Genomic DNA, 23457 nt, shown 5'->3' with positions numbered 1-23457 from the left:
AGCCCCAGATCGAGGGAGATTATCAGTGGTCTTATATGTCTTCCATTTCCTAATAATTGCTCCCACAGTTGATTTCTTCAAACCAAGCTGCTTACCTATTGCAGATTCAGTCTTCCCAGCCTGGTGCAGGTCTACAATTTTGTTTCTGGTGTCCTTTGACAGCTCTTTGGTCTTGGCCATAGTGGAGTTTGGAGTGTGACTGTTTGAGGTTGTGGACAGGTGTCTTTTATACTGATAACAAGTTCAAACAGGTGCCATTAATACAGGTAACGAGTGGAGGACAGAGGAGCCTCTTAAAGAAGAAGTTACAGGTCTGTGAGAGCCAAAAATCTTGCTTGTTTGTAGGTGACCAAATACTTATTTTCCACCATAATTTGCAAATAAATTCATTAAAAATCCTACAATGTGATTTTCTGGATTTGTTTTACAGGCCTCTCTCATCTGTTTTACAGGCCTCTCTCATCTTTTTAAGTGGGAGAACTTGCACAATTGGTGGCTGACTAAATACTTTTTTACCCCACTGTACATTCTACTCCCCTACTTCGCTAGCTACCAAAATAGCTGTGGCCAAATTACATTCTGCTCCAAATGTCATGTAAGGACAAGATATTTCTGTTTGATTGTGAACAATTGTAAAGGCCTCATGAATATTTTAGAAAGAACAGCAAAACCATGGATGACTAGCAAATCATTTCCTCGCACTCATTTACATTTACATTTACATTTTTGTCATTTAGCAGACGCTCTTATCTAGAGCGACTTACAGTTAGTTAGTGAATACGTTTATTTTATTTTATTTTTTAGACTGGCCCCCCATGGGAATCGAACCCACAACCCTGGCGTTGCAAACGCCATGCTCTATCAACTGAGCTACACTCCTTCTTCTTACTTTGCTTTGCCCCCAGAGTATCCACTTGTCCTTTCTGCGGACTGTCCCCCCGTACTCCCACCAGGCTCACGTGTGGTTTGACATGATGCGAGAGTTTCGATGGAACCACATCATCCTGATCGTCAGCGATGACCACGAGGGGCGGGCCGCGCAGAAGAGACTGGAGACCCTACTGGAGGAGAGGGAAACAAAGGTGAGATGCTCGGGCTCGCCGGACCCCCAGTGTGTGTGGTCTCTGTTTAACTCGCAAAGGTCTTCTATGTATGTAACTGTTTTCCTTTCTGTTGTGTGAACACATCTCTCACTGACCATTGTGTAAACATTGGCTAACATCAAAATGCTAGAGACATCTACAGCGTCTAATGTGGTCTGATCTGAGTACATCTTTTACTCATCTCATGTTGCTTTTCACCATAGTCAAATTATCCTGTGTCAATCCACAACAGGAGCCAAATAGCGGACTTTAACCTGGGGCTTTGCAAAATATCAATGACTCCCAAACAGAATGATGGTCAGTAGATCCTTGATGTATATTTGTGTTGAGATACATGTATGTTGTTTGGAAGGCATGGAGTTCATAAATCCAGTGTAATGCTCACTGGGAGACTTGTAATGTGATGGATGGTTGACATACAATAGTAAATCAGATGGTCATACTATCCTGTGCTGAGACACTAAGGCACTGAGACACTGAAATACATATCTTTGGTTTTATTGTGTCCTTGTCAAATGATGGACTGTGAGTCCATACAAGTAAAAGGACAGGCATATGATAAAGTGTGTCCATAAGCATTACTTTAGCTCAGTCACCTCTGAGGTTGTGTTGCTGGGTAGCTAGCTCATTAAATGTGCTGATCCACCTTAAGCCTAAAACAAACCAGGGATGATTTCCACTAAAGCACATCTGTCAAACTCATTCCACGGAGGGCCCAGTGTCTGTGGGTTTTCGCTCCACCCTTGTACTTGATTGAGAATTAAGGTCAGTAATTAGTAAGGAACTCCCCTCACCTGGTTGATTAGGTCTTAATTGAAAAAAACCTGCAGGCACTCAGCCATCTGTGGAATGAGTTTGACACCCCTGCCCTAAAATATCATGTTCCCTAAAGGAAAAGAGAAGGAACAATTAACACATTCTTAAAACGACAGGATGTGGTTAAGGCTTTTTGATACTGCACTGTTTGTTCCCCTCAAGGGCTCCTTCCTGTAATTGTGTGATGGAGTGAAATTAGTCCTGATTTGAAGAGTAATTTAATCAGAGGCTGATGAAACGGTTCATGTGACACACGCTCACGATAATCCATACCGAAGGGAGTGGTGAAATGTCAAAGATGATCAAGATTGATCAGGAGTTACTAAGTATAGTTTTTGTCAATAAATCATCTTGTTACAAATAATTTTGACTTTATTGGATTGTACTATGACTACCTGTGTTGAAGTGGTGTTTTCTATGGTAAAGACCTACATTAGCTCATAGAATAGTCGGTTAACTGATAGCTACATGTTTCTTCCTTCTTAGAATCCATCTTGTCTGACCTTGGCTCTCTCTCTCTCTCTCTCTCTCTCTTAGATAATGCCATAACGAACGATTGAATAGATTTACAGTTACCAGATTGAAGGAATCTATCAATGTCACAAAATCCTTGGGATGATAGACATTGTGATGTGATGCTGTAAGGAAGTATCTGTGTTCTCACAGTTAAAAGCTTGGACTGTGATTTTATCAGTGGTTTTAAGAAATTACTCAGCCAGCCAGGTTGGTGAATGCTGGGTTTGCCACATTTGGGGAGTTGGTGTCATTTCCTCATTAAATATAAATATTCTATTTATTCACATTTCATATTCTGTATCGTGCAGATTATTCACATTGTAATTGCAGGTTTATGTGCTGTGCTGCTGTGACAAGTCACAGGGACAGTAGTTTGATGGGGTTCTCTACCACAGCCGGTAGAGAGACTATTCTAGCTGTAGTGAATTCAGTCAGAATACTGACATGAGCGACACATCATACAATATTCATGCTTGACTGAAGTATAAAAAATAGAGCACTCAAAGAACTCTTTTGGGAAAACAAAGCCAGTCATCTAGACTGGCTTTGAACCAAGGCATTGCAGTGCCACACAGAGACAGCTGCAAGATGGTGGAGGGCTAGAGAGAGAAATTGACAAAAATAGATTTGGGTTTGGGGACTCAATACATCATTAGATTATTTATATTCTAAATGAGGACCGTAGTCCCATTCACTGCAGTTTGATTAATGCTATTTTTGTAATGCCATGATTTAGGAGTGTGCACTGACCTTGAAACACTACGACACAATAGCATGCAACGTTTGGAAGGGGAGCAGTGTTTTACAGAGCAGTGCTGACCACAACTTCAGATTACATTTGAGGCATAACAGATCTGTAATCCTTTCAGTGGCGTGAGCTTGAATACAATTGAGGAGAATGGGATTTACTTTGGATTTGCTTGTCAGGCAGTATAATGAACCAATGTGGCAGAGTCACTGTAGCATTTGGGAAGTGGAGGACGCAGATCCCGAGCGCTCTGCCTGCGGTCTGAGCTGAAAGGTCGGGCATCAGGGGAGGCAGGTCTGTCAAGCAGAAGATGCTGTGTTTCACTGCAAAATGGCTCCCTGACTAAGGCAAAGCAGGAGACTGCTTTGCGGCTCCTTTCACAATATACAGGAGCTGAGTGGAATTCAAAATGGAGAGAGCCTGAGGGGCATTAGTTTGCAGAATCAGACTGTTTACCTGTTGAGATTGCTTTGCACTGACACTCAGACATTTTAGCCCTCTCAATCTCATTGTTGTACAGAGAGTATGACTGTTTCTGGACCAATGCTGGACAATGGTTTGAGGGTCTTAAGTTGTCTTTGAAAGATTGTGAATGAGGTCATATGACATAGCAGTAAATAGGATTGCTAGTGGTCAGTGGCTGTCTTTGATTGACTTTGCAAGCCCCAGTGTTAGGGATCCCAATTTGAAGCAGAAAAGTGGAGATTTGTTGGAATGCTTTACTGCGATCCATTTTCAACTGTTTATAATATTCTTCTGTGTCTGCATATTTTCTCTGTGCACATTACTCATCAGAATAAAAAAAGGAACTATGAAAACCTCGACCAACTGTCCTATGACAACAAGCGAGGACCTAAGGTATATTTGCATGGTCAATGCACGCCGCCCACCAACTTTCCAAACGTAGCAACTAGAAACCAGCCCAAGCAGTCACCAGCAGACCCAGAAATGCCCCTATCTTGGAAGCACGTGTTTCTTTTTACTTTGAGACATTATCCCTATAATTTCACTGAAGAATGATTTTGTTATGGAAAGACTATAATTTTCCGTAAAAAAAAAAGAAACAAATGAACAGCGCTCCGCTTCAACCATTTTCATTTTTTTCATTCAAATAAAGGAATGCATGTTCTCAGAAGAAGAGAAAAAAAGATTGCAAGTCTATTCCTTTGAGGAGATCCGGTAGTGTGGGACAAACATTTTCCCAGATTACTACTCCCTCCTGTTTTGTAGCACCTCTCTAGTTTTCAATAGTTTTTTGTTGGGGGAAAAGGTTCCCCCTCACTCCCCTTTACCTGTTTTTAGTTACTGGTTGCATTGACCTTCTTCTCCCCCCTACCTAACATGCACGTCCTTCTTTGGAGCCTTGATAACCTTCAGTTTGCATGCGAAAAATGCAAAAGTTTTTTCCCCTCCAATTTTTTTTTTAGTTGAGTCGATTTTCCTGGATCGTTTTCCTTTTTATCCTCTCTCCCTTTTTCAACAAAAATCTTCCAAATCGAGCAAAACAGGTAAAGAGACAGCATGGTTTCTGAGGTGGGGGTAAGTAGCTGGCTTGACTTATTTTGTGCCCCAATCACAGGCAGAGAAAGTCCTCCAGTTCAGCCAGGAGACTAACTTAACTGCGCTGCTTCTGGAGGCCAAAGAGCTGGAGGCTCGCGTCATCATCCTCTCCGCCAGGTGAGACCCTCCTATTGCACCTCCCACTTGTCCCATCAGGCCCCTCCCATCAAAAAGCCCCTCCCATAAGTACATTTTCCCTATTCCTATTTAGACCACAACATGATTTACAATGACTTATATTTTGCACTTCAAAGTGGTTTAGTTGACACCTCTACATTTCTATTGCGAAGTGCTGGCATAATGTCACACAGTAGTGATTTACTGCAATGATTTAAATGAACGATAAGTAATCATGTCTATATCACTGAACATCTCTGTTTTCAGTGAAGAGGACGCTGCTGCAGTTTACAAGGCTGCCCGTTTCCTCAACATGACGGGCTCGGGTTACGTGTGGCTGGTGGGAGAGCGGGAGATGTCGGGTAAAGCCCTGAGCGAGGCGCCAGACGGTACGTACCGTACGCTGCTACCCAACAGCCACTTGGAAAACACTTCAGAATGCTGGCCTTTTTCTGGGGTCACCTTTCATCTCACCTCTACGATTAGGGAAAAACCCATAGATGAATGCCTCGTTATTAACGATGTATCATGTATGATTATTTGTTGAGTGTTAAGCATTTAAACGTTTAAGCATTTTATATGTTTAAAGGTTTTAAATGAGTCACAGAAGTTTACACTATTATCTCTTAAACAAATGTTAATACAGTGTTAGGTCCTGTGTCTCCGAACCTATAACTATTGATAGGTTAACTCATACATACAGTATGTTTCCTAAAAATATATGTTGGGTTATGCAAAGCTTCGCTTGCTGCCTTTATTGTACCATTCTGATATATTAATAGCTTGGTTCTCATGAGTTTATAAAGGGTGTTTTGCAACCCCCACATTGAAGTGTAACTGAATTAGAATGGTAAGCTACAACTGTCCTTTCTTATGTCCCGGAGTCTGCACAAGTCTCACGTAATATGTCACTTTGTGGTCACAAATGTTAGCGTCAAACCCCAGGCACTCCAACACCCCGACCCCCATTGTCTTACGTTAGGTGGTGTCACTCATACGTGACACTCGTCCCTCAGTGCAGATGATTAGTAGCGCTATCTAACGTAAGACAATGCCCCGATCCATGCAGATAATTATTTGTCAGTCATGTCCATGTCTCAGCATCTGTTGCTGTTTTAAACTCACCTCTGTGGCTTCTTTCAAGAGTCTGCAAGACTACTGGACCAGTTGCAATAAGAAAACTTAACTGAAGTTGGATTGTTAATGTAATTTGTATATTAATTCTCTAATCTAGTTGATGTATGTTTGTTTGGTCCCACACATACACTATAGCTTTCTGCTTGTGGTATTTTCCAACCTAACCCCTATAAAATGGGTGATAGAATTGAATCGATCCAACTTCAAGGGAGTCTTTTTTCCCCCCATGCTGGGCAAAGTTCACTAACAACCTCTAAATATTGATCAAGCTATTACTCTCTGATCATGTTGCCTCTTCTTCTCAGAAGGGAATCAAAATAAAATCATCCCAAATCAATTTCCATCAAGATGAAGTTCATGCTTCAAAGACTTCCAGTGCTGGATCAAAAACCTGCGGTTGGACCTTTCCTCAGGATGGCTGAACGAGAGGCTCCTATAAGTTTTTAGTGTGTGTATTGCAAAAGGATCCTGATGGTTGATAGTCTACCAGGTTACTGATTTACTTTGTTCTGCTGTTGGTTTGATGTGAGCAGGTCTCATTGGCCTCCAGCTCATCAACGGCAAAAACGAGTCTGCCCACATCAACGACGCAGTGGCCGTGGTGGCCCAGTCCATCCAGGAGCTCTTTGAGAAGGAGAACATTACAGAGCCGCCCAGAGGCTGCGTGGGAAACACCAACATCTGGAAGACCGGGCCCCTCTTCAAAAGGTACATTTATATAATTTAGGAAGACACCAACATACAAACACACTTTCTCACCCTGCCTATTTCCCTACACTCTCACACTCAGATCTACTTCAATTTCTCTTGATCAGGGTTCTGATGTCATCAAAGTACCCAGAGGGCCTCACTGGACGTGTGGAGTTCAATGACGATGGCGACAGGAAGTACGCTCACTACAGCATTCTCAACTACCAGAAGAGTCGACTCATTCAAGTTGGGATTTACAATGGAACACAGGTAACTTTATGGCAACAGTCTGTTTCTACTGTGATCTTCCATTCTATTGCTATTACAGCTCTATTAAGAAGTAAGCATGGTAATTAGAAAGCAGTGGTTTTATTAGCAAGATGCTGAGCTGTAGCTAAAGCAGCTGACTCTTTAGTATTGGACTCCCTTGTGTTTGGCCCTCATCAGCTCCACACATTATGTCAGCACTCCTCTAATGGTGGTGTTATGACCCTGTAGGTGGTGATGAATAATCAGAGGAAGATCATCTGGCCGGGAGGAGAGACAGAGAAACCGCGGGGCTTTCAGATGTCCACAAGACTAAAGGTATCGCATTTCACCCTCCTCAGATAATAATATAACATATATATACACTGAACAAAAATATAAACGCAACATGTAAAGTGTTGGTCCCATGTTTCATGAGCTGAAATAAAAGATCCCAGAAACTTTCCATATGCACAAAAAGCTTATTTCTCAAAAAAATGTGTGCACAAATTTGTTTACATCCCTGTTAGTGAGCATTTCTCCTTTGCCAAGATAATCCATCCACCTGACAGGTGTGGCATATCAAGAAGCTGATTAAACAGCATGATCATTACACAGGTGCACCTTGTACTGGAGACAATAAAAGGCCACTCTAAAATGTGCAGTTTTGTCACAACACAATGCCACAGATGTCTCAAGTTTTGAGGGAGCGTGCAACTGGTGTGCTGACTGCAGGAATGTCCACCAGAGCTGTTGCCAGAGAATTGAATGTTCATTTCTCTACCATAAGCTGCCTCCAACGCCATTTTAGAGAATTTGGCAGTACGTCCAACCGGCCTCACAACCGAAGACCACGTGTAACCACGCCAGCCCAGGACCTCCACATCCGGCTTCTTCACCTGCGGGATCATCTGAGACCAGCCAACCAGACAGCTGATCAAACTGAGGAGTATTTCTGTCTGTAGTAAAGCCCTTTTGTGGGGAAAGACTCAAGTGGGGGTGGGCCCAAGTGGGGGTGGGCCCACCCAGGGGTGTGAAATCCATAGATTAGGGCCTAATTTATTTATTTCAATTGACTGATTTCCTTTTATATTTTTGTTCAGTGTATATATATATATATATATATATATATATATATATATATATATATATATATATATATATATAATAAAAGTAAAACAACACTTTATATCTTACAGAATCTTCAATGGAATGGGCCTGCAAAGGATTCTACTATTCTTTCTCTATCCATCTCTCTCATTTTCTCTCTGTCCATAATTTCTACCATGAGTGTGTGTGTGTGTGTGTTTTATGTGTTCCTTGTGGAGGGGTTGTTGTCCGGAGGGTTGGTGATGTAGAGTTCCCTCAGGGTCAGTGTGAGCTAAAGCCCACTGTGTGATAAACAGCGTTCTCTCCCATCTGTTATAGATAGTGACCATACACCAGGAGCCCTTTGTGTATGTGAAACCCACTGAGCAGGATGGAACCTGCAAGGAGGAAAAAACCTTAAATGGAGTGGCAGATATTAAAAAGGTGATCTGCACAGGACCAAATGAGACCATCCCAGGTAACACAACAGGGACGTTTATGATATCACTGTGCTTTTACTACGCCCGCTAAGTACCAACTGGAGATGCATACATATATATACAGTAGGTATCTATATATGTATGCATGTTGCTGAGTGTGCCTTTGTGTGATTGTTGGCATATGTGTGTGTGTGTGTGTGTGTGTGTGTGTGTGTGTGTGTGTGTGTGTGTGTACAGTGTGTGTGTGTGTGTGTGTGTGTGTGTGTGTGTGTGTGTGTGTGTGTGTGTGTGTGTGTGTGTGTGTGTGTGTGTGTGTGTGTGTGTGTGTGTGTGTACAGTGTGTATGTACAGTGTGAATATGCTAGAGAGTTTGCTTAAATGTTTGCAAACAGTGTGGGCATGTGCCAGCCTGTTTTGAGCAAACAGTGTAAGTGTGTGAAGTCTGGTTGCAGTGTGTAGCTGTATTATTAAGTGAATGGGTGGTTTTGGTTGAATAGTGTGTGTGTGGGCAGTTGGTGTCTGGTGTTATTAAACATTTTTTTTTAAATTCCTCTTGATTGATTGTAACTTGCAACCCTCTGCTGGTTTGGTTACAGGACGTCCAATTGTACCTCAATGTTGTTATGGATTCTGTATTGACCTACTTATCAAGTTGGCTGGAACCATGAACTTTACCTATGAGGTGCACCTGGTGGCTGATGGGAAATTTGGAACACAAGAGCGGGTCAGTTCCTATAGAAACTCAGAGTTCTCTCTAGATAGAAAACCTCACTGCCAAAAATGAATTGACCAACAATTGTCTATTTGCATGCATTTATATTACATTCAATTATGTTAAGTTATGAAGCAAATTATATCTAATCTTATCTCTGAGATGTGCTTTTTGAATTAAGTTTATGCGCTTGTAACGTTTTGAAAATTACACAGAATCATCTTATGGTACTGCACTCACAAAAACGGTTTTGTTTGACATAATCACTAACTATCGCTAACTAAATCATTAACTAAAATAAGTCCTTTAGCCGAGAGAGCCATGGAAACCTAGGGTCACACCACATTGGGGACTTTAGCTTCATGTTGGAGGGACAAGGTGGTGGTGAGACCCACCCTGACCTGTCAGGATGTACTGAGCAAGCAAGGTGGGCTGAATGGAGCTTCTCTGGAGAGCCACGCTCAGTTACCACATCTCTTAGCCAGAGAATACCATTCAGACCATTTCTGCTCATTTTTATTTGGGTTAAAGGCACAAAGGGTTAAAGCACCCAGATTTTCGCCTTTAGCTACTCACCAGAGTCAAGAGAGGGCCTACTTGTTGTTTCTATTACTGATAAAGGACACTTCATTCTGAAATTCATTGTCAGGTTGGGTTGGTTATTAACCCTTTACATCCATTTACCACAGGTGAACAACAGCAACAAGAAAGAGTGGAATGGCATGATGGGAGAGCTCCTGGGGGGTCTGGCAGATATGATCGTTGCCCCGCTGACTATAAACAACGAACGAGCCCAGTACATCGAATTCTCCAAACCTTTTAAGTACCAAGGCTTAACCATCCTCGTTAAAAAGGTATGTCCCCAAATTCCTCCCAAAATGTATGAGAACAAATTGACAGTTCATACAGACTATACCTGATTTAGTCCTCATTGCAGATACCCCACATTCACAGACCACTGTAAGTGGTCTGTGAATGACTGTCGGTGCTGTGTGTTACAGGAAATCCCTCGCAGTACACTGGACTCGTTCATGCAGCCGTTTCAGAGCACACTGTGGCTGTTGGTCGGTCTTTCGGTGCATGTGGTGGCGGTGATGCTTTACCTACTAGACCGGTTCAGGTACAAGGGGATCCATGTGTGTCCGTCTGTCTATCTGTGTGTGTGTGTGTGTGTGTTTGTGAATGTGTATGTATATTTGTGTGTGTGTGTGTGTGTGTGCGTGCGTACATGTAGGCGCATTCGTGCACGTGTGTGTGTGTGTGTGTGTGTGTGTGTGTGAATGTGTGTGACATACTCTACCTCTGCTTATGCTCCAAACCTCTCCAGATCCTTCACAGTGGATGAGGGGACAGAGGTAAAGACTGACTCCAATCATTCCACTGCTCTGCTCCTCTGGCTTTCTCTTTCTGTTTTCTTTCTGTGCTCGAGCTCGCTCTTAATTAGCCACTTACACAGACTTCCTCCCTGCCTGGGGTTGCCAGGGTTTTCTGCTCTGTCTTCTCATGTATGTCTCACTTTACCTCCTGCTCTCTCTCTAGCCCATTTGGGAGGTTTAAAGTAAATAGTGAAGAAGAAGAAGAAGATGCCCTCACCTTGTCGTCAGCCATGTGGTTCTCCTGGGGAGTGTTGCTTAACTCCGGTATTGGAGAAGGTAGGAGAATACTATCACTAAATAACCTCTAAAGGCTAGTACAGTTGTTAGTATACTAGCTAGTTAGTGTACTATTTCTGCAAATACTACCGGTATACTGATCAGTTTGTGATACTGATATTAACTATAGAGATATTAGTGTTGCATGTCAATAAATAATGTCATATTTGGGAGATGCTAGACATAAATATATTGAGCCACATTTGATGTCCCATAGAGTGAACATTTTGTAAAGTTTTATGGACTTTTCTTATCCAGGCGCGCCGCGCAGCTTCTCAGCGAGAATCTTGGGCATGGTGTGGGCTGGCTTTGCCATGATCATAGTGGCATCGTATACTGCCAACCTGGCTGCCTTCCTGGTGCTGGACCGGCCTGAGGAGCGCATCACCGGCATCAACGACCCGAGGGTGAGCATCAAGTAGTCCTGCTTTAAATACATACAGAGAATATTTTCTTTATATTTTCTCGATAACTTGTGGATAGTAGGTTACATACTGCAAAAAATGTACATGTTTAGCAAGGTGCGAAAGTTATTGGGGGTGAAAATACTGTAAAGTAAGTGGTTGTCTCGTGTCAAATGTTTTCATTTTTACAGAGTTCCAGAATTGGTCAACTGTATGTAAATGCTGAATGTAATGTTCCCTCCAACCCTTCCTATCCTTCAACAGCTGAGGAACCCATCGGACAAGTTCATCTACGCCACAGTGAAGCAGAGCTCTGTGGACATCTACTTCCGGCGGCAGGTGGAGCTTAGCACCATGTACCGCCACATGGAGAAGCACAACTACGAGAGTGCCGCTGAGGCTATCCAGGCCGTGCGCGACAAGTGAGTCCCGGCCTGGCCTGGGCGTGTCGGCCGGTCAGATAGTCAGGTCAGAGAGAGAGAGAGAGGGTCAGTCAGTCAGACCTGGGGGTTCTGGACCTCTGGAACAGTGAGGCCCAGCAGGTCTTACTGCAGCGTTCCCTCTGGTCCAGGCCCATCATCCAGCCAAGACAGATCCAGGCTCAGACTTAGAACAGGGCTGCATGAACTGTGTCAATAGCACTGACACCAGTCTATAGTTGAGCTAACGTTGAGCTGAGGAGCACCCTTTTTCAGGTTTTATCCAAGACGAGCTTCTTTGAGGTGGGGAATCCAATGGGGGACGCGCCGTCGTCCGTCCGGCATTGGATTTCATTTTTCAAGCGGCGGTAGACATGGCTGGTAACGCTGACTCACACGCTTTGTGTGGCCAAAGGGGAGCCGTAAATGTGTGTTGTGACAATCACTGTACTGTTGCACCGTAACCCCCTCCTCCCCCCTGCCTCCCTCCCCCAACAGCAAGCTGCATGCTTTCATCTGGGACTCTGCGGTGCTGGAGTTTGAAGCCTCGCAGAAGTGCGACCTGGTGACCACGGGAGAGCTGTTTTTCCGTTCGGGCTTTGGCATAGGCATGCGCAAGGACAGCCCCTGGAAACAGAATGTGTCCCTGGCCATTCTCAGGTCTGTCCCAGCCGAAGCAGCATTGTGTGTATGTTGTTATCTTTTATTTTCCTTTTTTAACCATCCGACACACCGCTGTGGCAGCTCTCTTCTCTCTCTGTATCTCCTCATTCCTGCCCTTTGTCTGTCTGTTAGTCTGTCAGTCAGTGTTTGTTTGTGTCGTCTGTGTTAGTGGCATTCTGGGATTTAGCTTCTGGAGTGTATGGCTTGGCCTTTGTTAACTGTTTTACCTCTCTGCCCACTCCCCACACCCCTGCAGTTCCCATGAGAATGGCTTCATGGAAGATCTAGATAAAACCTGGGTGAGATACCAGGAGTGTGACTCACGGAGCAATGCCCCAGCCACACTCACCTTTGAGAACATGGCAGGTAGGGTTCCTCTTTTGGGTTTTGAGAAACCTAAAAGTGATTGGACAAAAACTGCAGTGGTAAGGTACTGTAGCCTTTTTTTGTCCAATACCTTTTTTTTGTTTCCGTTGTTACGTGAAGTATGTACTGTTAAAGTCATTTGTTGTGCGTTACTGCAGTTATAGTTGTTATAGCTGTGATCCTAATATCAACTTGCAAGGTTTGCAGCGGACGGCGTGAAGTGGAAGCAGGTCGAGGAAAGGACGGGCAACCGTTGACCTATTAGACTAGATTCACACAGACACAGTCATGGTCAGTGGGTTGCAGCTGAGTGTCAGATTGGCGACTCACCACCCATCCCTGTGTCTGTCTGTCTCTGTCTGACAGGAGTGTTCATGCTGGTGGCTGGAGGCATAGCAGCAGGAATCTTCCTCATCTTTATTGAGATCGCCTACAAGCGACACAAAGACGCCCGCAGGAAGCAGATGCAGCTGGCCTTTGCGGCCGTCAACGTCTGGAGGAAGAACCTGCAGGTATGGCATCTCTTTCCCCCCGTAAGCACTGGCACCCAGGGGGGGAAGGGCAGAGATGGGCTGAGACACGCCCAGCATAGCCCTTCCTGCAGGTTCCTCCAATACAGGTGTACGACCAATCTTTTTTTTTCATCACTATTAGCATCCTGTCTGACCTTGTTGCCAACTGGTGACCGTCACTCACGGATTGCTGTGTCACAATCAGTGATGAAGGTGTTCCCAAGGCATTACCATGAGCCACCGTGGGTCCATCCTCCAGTCCCTTAGACCAATGGCCCCTATGTCTCCTCTCTGTGCTGCAGGACAGCAAGGAGGCCTCTGGAAGCCAAGCTGTGGGCGCATCGATGACCCCATCGTTAGTATGTAACATAGACAAGAGACATCTCCACCCCACATCACCCTTCGCTTTTAGAATAAGAGTTAAGCTAAAATAAAAGCAGCTCTAACATGAGAACATTTCAAACTAAAATATGCATTCCACGTTCATGGCATGAGCCAGTTAAGCCTTACGCTTACCTTAGCACGTATGCAACGCAAGAACTCAATTAGCTACGCAAAATGGCCCTTCTGCGTACTTGCGTTGTAAAAATATGCAAAAGTGTGCAGCCCAGAATGTATAATGCATTGCAACTACGCAGAACGGCCATTTTGCGTAGCTAATTGCGTTGTTGCATTGCATACCTGCACAGGGTATAAATTAGGCTTCGTCTGCTGCTGCTATAACGCTTTTAGGCTTTGTAAGGTCAGATGATGAGGACATGCAGGGGAATAAGGTAATTGATGAAAGTCATTTAAATAAGGAGAATCTCACATAACTATGAGATTCACAGATAAATCTCATGCTTTTTAATAGCTGTAACAGTGTGCTGTTACACTATCATTTCTGACCCTAACTCTCCTACTGTATGCTTGATGTCTATACTTGTCCAGTATATACATCACTCCATCCCCCAGTATCCCCACCCCATACAGTGTTTATGGACACTAAACATGAGAGTCCTATCAGAGAAAGCCTGCGTGTCAGTGAATTATTTCAGAACAGTGGTCGCCTAAAGATAATCAGGCAAAAACCATTCCCGCTACAGTTGAGTTATGCGCTCGCGCCTCAGTCCGTCTAGTCACTGAAGAATATGATTTGCCCTTAACTCAAATATCTTCCACTGTGAAGCATTGGTGGCCCCCCCAACTCCCTCATTCGCCCTTCGTTTGCATCACCCCCCCCCACCACCCCCCACTGCGCTGACCTACCATCCTCAGCAGGAGGAGCGTGGCGTGGGGGTACAGGGGAGGGCGGTGACGGGGCACACGAGCTGAGATGGGCAGTGGACACTGTGAGCCTGTGATGTGGCTCTGGCAGCCAGCCTGCCCCATGCTGGCTCTTTGTTAAGCGCTCACAAAAGGTCAGTGGTGCACCTGTTGTATTGACAGCAGGGCTGGAGGAAGGTACGGTAAGATCACAGTCTCCAGTGTGTGTCAGCAAATCAATGTCCTTCCGAGACTGTCTGTCATCTACCTTACTACCAGATGTAACTGTTGTCCATGTCTTCATGTGTGTGTACATGTATAGGCACATACAGTAGACAAATGCATGCAGGCGCCCGCTGAGAAAGGAAAAGGACACACAAACTGTTGGTCTATGTAACATCTGTGTTATAGACAAGGTTATATTGACACAGTTTATGAATAATTTCAGCACTACTGAACAAAGATGGCTTCATCCATGCAAATCACACACAGCATAATTCTCAAGAGGGCCTAGAACATGCTTTAAACAAATGACAGTTTTCTGCTCTTATTCCTTAACTGGGGCATCATGCTTGGAGTAGTAGAAGCGAGCAAATCGTTGAAGCTAATACAGTATGTTATGAACATCAAATTATCACCATGTCTCTCAAGGCCATGATTACTTACAGAGGAAGTATAATACATACAGTATTTCACACTATTCAGTACACACTATTAGTTGATGTGTGAACATCTTGTAAGGATATGGTTAAAAATGGGTTTGGGAATATGTTTGAACCGCCAATGATTACAGTTGATTCTGTTGACTGTGACATCATAGTCATAGTATACTAACTATTTTGTTGTTCCTCAGTCCTGGCTAATGTTTATATTTTCTCTGAAAGTTGTGTGTCTTGGGGTGAAGGGGGTGGAGGTATGGGTGGAAGTGATTACTTGATGTATGGGTGTGTGTGGGTAGGAGTTAGTGTGTGAGTAGGGTGTGGTAAATGGTCAAAGCAGCGTAGCACAGGTATCACCTACACATTCTCCTCAAACCATTCCAATGCATTTCTAGGGGCATGGGGGTGTTTGGATGTGTCAATGCTTGGCTAGGGATTTTCCTTCATGTCCAGTCCCACTATGATGAAATGGCCTAGCTGCTAGTGTAAAGGCATTCTTATATGATTGGCCAGACTACAGTCCCAGACAGTCCCACCACTGAAAGACAAGCAAAACTCCTGTTGCCCCCAATATCCAATGGAGACCACTTTGTGTCAAGACACTCACTCTCATACCACTTCAGACAGTGAAATGGAAGAGGGAGGGAGGGTGTGGAGGGAGGGTGAGTGGGTGAATGGGTGAGACTGAGACTAAGGTATCACTCCACCCCAAGAATACGCATAATTGTTCTACGTATATTTATTTTAGGATAGGAAAAGTGGTAGAGCAGAGCCCCCCGACCCCAAAAAGAAAGCCACTTTTAGGTCCATCAGTACCTCCCTGGCCTCCAGCATCAAGAGACGTAGGTCGTCCAAAGACAAGGTTATATTGACACAGTTTATGAATAATTTCAGCACTACTGAACAAAGATGGCTTCATCCATGCAAATCACACACAGCATAATTCTCAAGAGGGCCTAGAACATGCTTTAAACAAATGACAGTTTTCTGCTCTTATTCCTTAACTGGGGCATCATGCTTGGAGTAGTAGAAGCGAGCAAATCGTTGAAGCTAATACAGTATGTTATGAACATCAAATTATCACCATGTCTCTCAAGGCCATGATTACTTACAGAGGAAGTATAATACATACAGTATTTCACACTATTCAGTACACACTATTATCACAACAACAGGGTTTGGTGACAGTTTATGTGAACTTTTCCTTTCTCTGTGGGTATTTCCAGCTAGGTGTCCAGCATCATTTTTACTGCTTGTGTGTTTGTATGTTTATATTTTTGTTTGTCTTTATACTTCTGTGCAAATGCAAAGTATTTGTACATGCACGCCTTCCAACACAGGTACCTCCAGAGGATGTGCACTTCTGAATAACCTGTTTGAGTCCATCGTATCGTTCACTATGTTGCTGCTCTGAACTGCTTACGCCTTAGTCTCTTCTCCAACAACTAACCAACAACTAAACAACTAACCAATTCCATTTGGAATTTCAATTCACTCGCTGAATTGATTCAATTGAATTGTAATTTACCCCAACTCTCACCACCTTTGTTTGCTTGTATCTACTGAAAAAGCACTGTGAACTGAATCTGTCCTCATCCCTAGTTTAAGAGAAGCTACAGTATCTAGCCGTTAGTTTTCGCTGTTGTAGCAGGTCTTATTCAGAAGTGCACTGCCTAAAAGTGGAGGAGATATTAGGAGTGAGATCAACGAAATACCAACGAGAACTAATGCATTCCAGTGGCTGTTGTTTCCTATTGGAGACAGGAAGCCGCTGCACATGCGTCCAGTGGGATGCTTCCTCCGTTGGACCAGCATGCTTTGCATGACCGGGACATTGCAAACGCAATACTTCACCAGCGGTCATTGTCGATTGATGTCACGTGAGACCTGGATATTCTACGCTGAAAAGTACAAGAAGAAAAAACAATTTTGACGAGAAACTGAAAAATACAAAATAATAGAAAAAAACGATGCATTGAGTTGCTTGCAATGAGCTTAATTTTTTCTATCTAAATGTTTCTATGCCTTATCTTTACCTCATTGATGGAGTTTTAACATGAGGTGACTTTGACCATTGACTAACATCTAGATGTCATCTTCCAACAGGAAATCCATTTTAATTTACTTTTTTCTCACTGGTGACCTGTCCATCACTCCTCAGCCAATCAACTCTACCCATCTTCCACACCACCCAATAGAACATCACCTCTTAATGCTGTGGCATTAAGAGAATGGGGATGGTTTGGGTGGTGATGGGTGGCTCAAACAGAGGCTCAGTCATGTGATCTAATGACAGGGGATGTTCTGTGGCTCCAGTGCTGGCCTGAGTTGACTGTCATGCTTTATGTTTTGTGTCTCCTCCTCTATCCCTTCCCTTACCATCCCTGGCAAGCTCTTCTTATCCTTCCGTGCCCCTTGCTGCATGTTCTCAGCTGAAATTCACACCACACATTTATCTAGGTCTAGGACCTCCCTAACTCCTACTCTCTACATCTCTTACCGTTTATATTCTAGGCCTAGGACCTCCTTAACTCCTACTCACTACATCTCTTACCATTTCACCTAGCTAACCATCCCCATCCAGACCTCACAACAACTTGGCCAAAACCTCTCATGCCACCTACCACCAAAACCTTCCCACACCCCCTACCTAACTACCTCGTATTTCTCCATTCAACCCCCAATCCCTGCTCTAACTCCATTTAGTAGTATACTGTATATAGTATATATATTATTCCATATACTATCACCCCAACACCATCTATTTCACTCCCTAGCGTGTGAGGTGAATTTCCATTATACCCAGCCACAGGTATAATGACTCAAGGGGCTTAAATGATATAATATTATCTGTTGTTGTTTATCTTATGTTGGTATGCATTTTAGTGGCTCCCCTGCTTTGTAGAGCACCTTTTTATGACTGCTTGGCTTGCGATGTGGTTGTTTCCTTTGCTAGCTTTTCTACTGGCTCGTTTGGTTCCCTTGGCTTTGCTTCTGGATCTTAAAGTAATAACTATCTAATTGCAAGAAGATGGATGTTTATTTATTTTTCTTTTCTCCCCCCCCCACCCCCCCCCCCCCCTACGCAGCCCTCTTCCTCTCTAGAGACTCAGGATGTAAGAATACCTTAATATGAGCTTTTGCACACGAACACTCTGCAATGTACCTATAGAAGACTGAGAGTAGCTGTGGGGCACTTTGGTGGCATGAGGGAGGGAAGAAACACAGTTGATGTGTGAACATCTTGTAAGGATATGGTTAAAAATGGGTTTGGGAATATGTTTGAACCACCAATGATTACAGTTGATTCTGTTGACTGTGACATCATAGTCATAGTATACTAACTATTTTGTTGTTCCTCAGTCCTGGCTAATGTTTATATTTTCTCTGAAAGTTGTGTGTCTTGGGGTGAAGGGGGTGGAGGTATGGGTGGAAGTGATTACTTGATGTATGGGTGTGTGTGGGTAGGAGTTAGTGTGTGAGTAGGGTGTGGTAAATGGTCAAAGCAGCGTAGCACAGGTATCACCTACACATTCTCCTCAAACCATTCCAATGCATTTCTAGGGGCATGGGGGTGTTTGGATGTGTCAATGCTTGGCTAGGGATTTTCCTTCATGTCCAGTCCCACTATGATGAAATGGCCTAGCTGCTAGTGTAAAGGCATTCTTATATGATTGGCCAGACTACAGTCCCAGACAGTCCCACCACTGAAAGACAAGCAAAACTCCTGTTGCCCCCAATATCCAATGGAGACCACTTTGTGTCAAGACACTCACTCTCATACCACTTCAGACAGTGAAATGGAAGAGGGAGGGAGGGTGTGGAGGGAGGGTGAGTGGGTGAATGGGTGAGACTGAGACTAAGGTATCACTCCACCCCAAGAATACGCATAATTGTTCTACGTATATTTATTTTAGGATAGGAAAAGTGGTAGAGCAGAGCCCCCCGACCCCAAAAAGAAAGCCACTTTTAGGTCCATCAGTACCTCCCTGGCCTCCAGCATCAAGAGACGTAGGTCGTCCAAAGACACGGTAAGGAGATGAAGAAGGGAACAACATCTTCCCTTACTCTTCCCTCTCTTTTTCTTTACCTCTGTCTACTCTTCTCTCCCAATCTCTCCCTCTTTTTCCTCTGTCTTTTCTACCGCCATTCCCATCTCTTAATTGTGAGAGAGCCCCATTCCTCTCACCCATCCTACATGGCTCAGCAGCCATGGCCACGTGTCTGTCAGTCCGCCATCGATCAGCCATCCAACCAGACACCATTTGTAGGCCGGTGCCCCCTACAGGATGCTAGGCAGCAGTGCAGGGTGCAGGATGCAGTGCAGAGCAAGTCAGGGGCTGGAGGTGGTGTGCTGGCTGTGGGGAGAGCAAATGCAGGGCCAGGCTGGGCTGGCTTCATGGGATTAGTGGGTATAGTACTGGAGGAGAGGGCAACACAGCAGTCTGTCTTGCTTGTTTGGGCTGCTCTTCCTCCCTGCCAATGATCTGGACGTGGTTTTGACCAATTTGTCTCTTGGTGATTTTATAGTGTGTGTATGTGTTTGTATTTGTGTTAGTCTCCTGTTTCTCTGATTGCCTGATCCTGTTCAATCCATCTTTTATACACTTAAATCCTGCACTTCCTTTCATTTTGTTTGTTTGTTGGTTTGATTTCAAAGCATGTGCCAACGTAAAGCCATTTGCCAAAGTCAGTCAACCGTTCTGGAAACAAACTAACGTATTTTTTTTAACCAACAGACCATCTATTTCAGGATTTTCTCTTCATGGAGTTATATTATTAGATCTACTCTGTCTACTTTTGATTTGTCATGTTTACTTTGTCATGTTTGCAATCATATTGTCTGACAAAACGATTTTCTGTGTCAATTTTGCATGCCTTTTAGGGTCTATTTCTAGGTTGTTACCGCAGGTGGTTCTATCGTGTCTTCCTCTGTTTGCCGCCTTTCTCGGCTTGAGATTCTTTGAAACATCACACTTCTATTGTGTCCGCAGCTTAGATCCACTATAAAAAGAACTCCAGCCTTATCCACCTCTCTTTCTATTGGAGCCTTGCTGCAGCACAATAAGAGTGTGATGCTCTCTTATTTTCTCCACAGTCCAGTTGGAAGGGCCTGCTCATTGCTGGTGGGGAGGCTCCTCCACAGTGGCCTGACAATCCAGTGACCCGCAACGTTCTCTGTCCTGCTGTTCACCCAGACATAGCTGACTGATGACCAAATCTGAGTTAACCAGCTATGCTCAATCCGGATTTAGCTGAGAGTTTCACAGTAGATATCAAAGCTTTTTGTTTTTCCTTGATTACTTATTGGCCCAATCGAACATGTAAAAAAGGTCTCTGTTGGTCTGTCTTTCTGTTTGATTTTCTCTTTTTTTTTCTTGGTCTTATATCTATTGTCTCTGACATTTATAGTGATGTTATTCCTTTGATCCAAATCAAAACTACAAATCTGCCATCCGCCACCTAATATCCACTGGAGGTTTTTCTATAGAATTGGTCAACTATAGGAATGGGGAAGATGGAATGACCATCGTTGCTGTTTGTGGGAGGTTTAGGATGGTGGTTTGGGAGTTATCGTGCGCTTACACAAATCTTTGGTGAAAAAGAGAGACCACATAGGTTACAACTAGATTATAACCAAATATGTACCATCCTCAGTCTTTGACCATTATTTTGATTTTATATAAGTGTTCTTCTTTTATATTAATGGTTATCAATGGACTTTTGAGTCAGTGTCCCTCACCCACATGCCACACTGCTCCTCTCTCCCTCTACAAGCATGTGAATTACTGTTATTGTTGTCAGTAGTAGTACTAGCGGTAATAATAGTAGTTGAGGTAGACGTAGTAGTATCTGTAAGATATATTATTTTAGTAGTAGTAATTGTAGTAATACAGAAATCATTGTGGTAGTGGCCATACTGTAAGTATTGACGTATTGAAGTGCCTCTCTTTTGCTGGTCCACCTTCGGCTAGTAGGGGGTGCTCTAAGTGGTACTGCTAACAGCAGGCCCCCGAAGTAGGCCCACGTGGACGTCTAAACAGGGGTTGTAAGCCCTGTGATGATGCAACATTTAGATCTAAGTGTTAGGTATTTTGTAACTATTAGTAAATAATCTGTGTTTTTTATCTGTAATACCCTATGATGATGTTGACCCTTGACTTAGCATGGTAGTTGCATCATAACTTATAAAACTCAATATGCGTCAATGCTTGAAGAAAACACAGCTTAAAATGAGACACAATCATCAACATCTAAAATAATCTTTTGAATTTGCTGATTTGTGAAATTGACAGGCAAAATAGATTTAATCTGTAAAGATGGAATGGATGGAGGTACACGGTGGATTATGATTGGCTTGTACTGAAGTGAACCTGTTCATCAAGCCATTTTCTTTAAGTCTTTTCACAGTGTGAAAAGGTGATGTGAATCAGGTTTTTCCAACTTTTATACTGTAAATTGGAATCCATGGCAAAGTAAGTTGGATTTCGATTTGTCATGTTGGAAACAATGCTGATGAAAACAGTATGTCTTGTAGAAAGCATGATTCAGCACAGTGGTATGTTATGGAATTATAGAAAGGCAACAAACTTCACAAAAACACTCCCTATATTTTGCAAGATCAGTTCATGGCCATATTTGCAATGGATAAGGAACAATCCACAGCAATTGCAGTGGTTAGTAATATTGCTACTGCGTCAATAGCTAAAGGAACCATCCTTACCATTGTCAAGTATGTTCCCTGACTTCAAGCCCAAGGCAGATGACACTAGGTTACACAATCCCAAAGTCACAGTTGCCATAGTAACTGAGCACCTGCATGGAGCTGGGTATGTTGCTACCCAGCACTGTAGATGCCCATTAAAAGCAACAACTCTGCTCCTCAGGAGGAGTACAGTGAAATATGGCCTGGAAGTAAGAGTCCAACTGCATAGCACTTTGAACCAGCCGAGAGGCTCAATCATAATTCATATTTTTCTCTCAGTTTAGCTGCTGAAACTAAAACAATGTCTGCATGCAAATTACTGTAGGTTAAATAAGCAGTGGTAAATAATTGCCCAGTCATGTAGGGTTGAAATGACCTTTGGCTGATTCAAATGTGTTCTACGCTCTGGGCCTTACCTCCACTCCACTGTAGTAATATGATAACCCTCCTCAGGCAGAGCAACCAACACATGTATTCTCATGGATGTATTGTACTAATCTGAGAACCCCACAATGGAACCAAAATGTTTCCACCTTTCCTAACTACACTGCCTTTGGGGGGTTATAAAACACCTCTGCTTTGACGATTTTGACTGAAATGTAGCAGAGATTATCTCTTCTATATCAGAGTTCTGTTTAGGGCTTTTGTAGGGGACTGACCGTGGCTCAGTTTTTCTCATGTTCTCTCCGTCTCTGCAGCAGTACCCACCCACCGACATCACGGGCCAGCTCAACCTGTCCGACCCGTCTGTCAGCACGGTGGTGTGAGAGGGACAGAAGGAGAGAGAAACATTCGCTCCTTGGAAAGAGAGAGAGAGGGTGGGTGGACAAAGAGAGCCTTCCCCCAGCTCGCTGCATTGTTGGATCCATCGCTGCTGAAGCTTTTTGTCCCATTGGCTTTACAGTGGAGCCATGGAGATAACCCTACATCGGAGAAAGGACTGATCTGATCATGGCACTTGTTACAGCTGGATCTAGTCTGGCATTAGTTAGCTCTAGGGTTCTGAGCTTACTTACACATACTGTGTTTTTCCTGTTTTCTCTATTCACGCTCAATTTATGCTTAAAACAGTCCTATCTTTGTCTAATTTTACTTACTGCAGTGCAGACATTGTGACGTTGGATACAACTACTATTTAATATATCTACATTATCAATGTTACAGTTTAAAAAATCTTGTTTAGTTATATGACTTAAGTAGACAAACAAGTTTTGACTTAAGTACTGTACAAGGAGTGACTATAACACATTATTATTTCACAGTATTTAACATTATAAAAGGTACGCTGCTGGATATAAACTTTTATTAAGAAATACCTGTCATTTAACTCCAAATATTTAAATAAAATGTTAGATATGTCTTCGTTAAGTTGGAATTGTTTTAATAGTGAGAATATAAACTTCTGTGCCAATATAATACTTTAAAGCAACAATACTAGAGATGGAAGCATGCATGTATTGTAAATGCATACCCACTGGGCACAGACATCAGTTCAACATCTAGTTTGGATTTACATTTGGTTGAGTTTTCAGTTTTTAAATTTAACGTAAAATCGACAAAACATTTCACCATGTCATTGGATTTAGGTTAAAATACAAAGTGCCCTTACGTTGATTACTTTTTACAAATCCAATCAGTTTTCCATGTTAATTCAACG

At 43.3% G+C, this 23457-nt stretch overlaps 1 protein-coding gene across 12 annotated transcripts in view; it reads left to right on the top strand.

The window, feature by feature from the left end:
• LOC121541717 (glutamate receptor ionotropic, NMDA 1) overlaps nucleotides 1-23160 on the top strand; it is a 29717-nt gene extending 6557 nt beyond the window's left edge. The window contains exons 3-23 of one of the 12 annotated variants that reach the window (XM_045208118.1): nucleotides 906-1082; nucleotides 3979-4041; nucleotides 4763-4860; nucleotides 5128-5249; nucleotides 6531-6705; nucleotides 6813-6957; nucleotides 7186-7272; nucleotides 8362-8512; nucleotides 9059-9186; nucleotides 9864-10028; nucleotides 10176-10294; nucleotides 10714-10826; nucleotides 11085-11233; nucleotides 11495-11652; nucleotides 12148-12309; nucleotides 12569-12678; nucleotides 13045-13190; nucleotides 13493-13549; nucleotides 18184-18210; nucleotides 19012-19125; nucleotides 22499-23160. In XM_045208118.1, coding sequence (XP_045064053.1) covers nucleotides 906-1082; nucleotides 3979-4041; nucleotides 4763-4860; nucleotides 5128-5249; nucleotides 6531-6705; nucleotides 6813-6957; nucleotides 7186-7272; nucleotides 8362-8512; nucleotides 9059-9186; nucleotides 9864-10028; nucleotides 10176-10294; nucleotides 10714-10826; nucleotides 11085-11233; nucleotides 11495-11652; nucleotides 12148-12309; nucleotides 12569-12678; nucleotides 13045-13190; nucleotides 13493-13549; nucleotides 18184-18210; nucleotides 19012-19125; nucleotides 22499-22567 — 2535 coding nt within the window. In that variant the 3' untranslated portion in view covers nucleotides 22568-23160. Of the gene's footprint in view, nucleotides 1-905; nucleotides 1083-3978; nucleotides 4042-4762; nucleotides 4861-5127; nucleotides 5250-6530; nucleotides 6706-6812; nucleotides 6958-7185; nucleotides 7273-8361; nucleotides 8513-9058; nucleotides 9187-9863; nucleotides 10029-10175; nucleotides 10295-10713; nucleotides 10827-11084; nucleotides 11234-11494; nucleotides 11653-12147; nucleotides 12310-12568; nucleotides 12679-13044; nucleotides 13191-13492; nucleotides 14852-15842; nucleotides 18162-18183; nucleotides 18211-19011; nucleotides 19126-22498 lie in introns of those variants that run through there. The other 11 variants (XM_045208119.1, XM_045208124.1, XM_045208121.1 and 8 more) reach the window with 11 other exon arrangements.
• The last annotated feature ends 297 nt before the right edge of the window (nucleotides 23161-23457 follow it).

The sequence above is a fragment of the Coregonus clupeaformis genome, chromosome 27, assembly GCF_020615455.1.
Source record: "Coregonus clupeaformis isolate EN_2021a chromosome 27, ASM2061545v1, whole genome shotgun sequence".
NCBI classification, from domain to species: domain Eukaryota; kingdom Metazoa; phylum Chordata; class Actinopteri; order Salmoniformes; family Salmonidae; genus Coregonus; species Coregonus clupeaformis.
The sequence above is the reverse complement of the archived record's forward strand: the minus strand, read 5'-3'. Positions and strand labels throughout refer to the sequence as shown.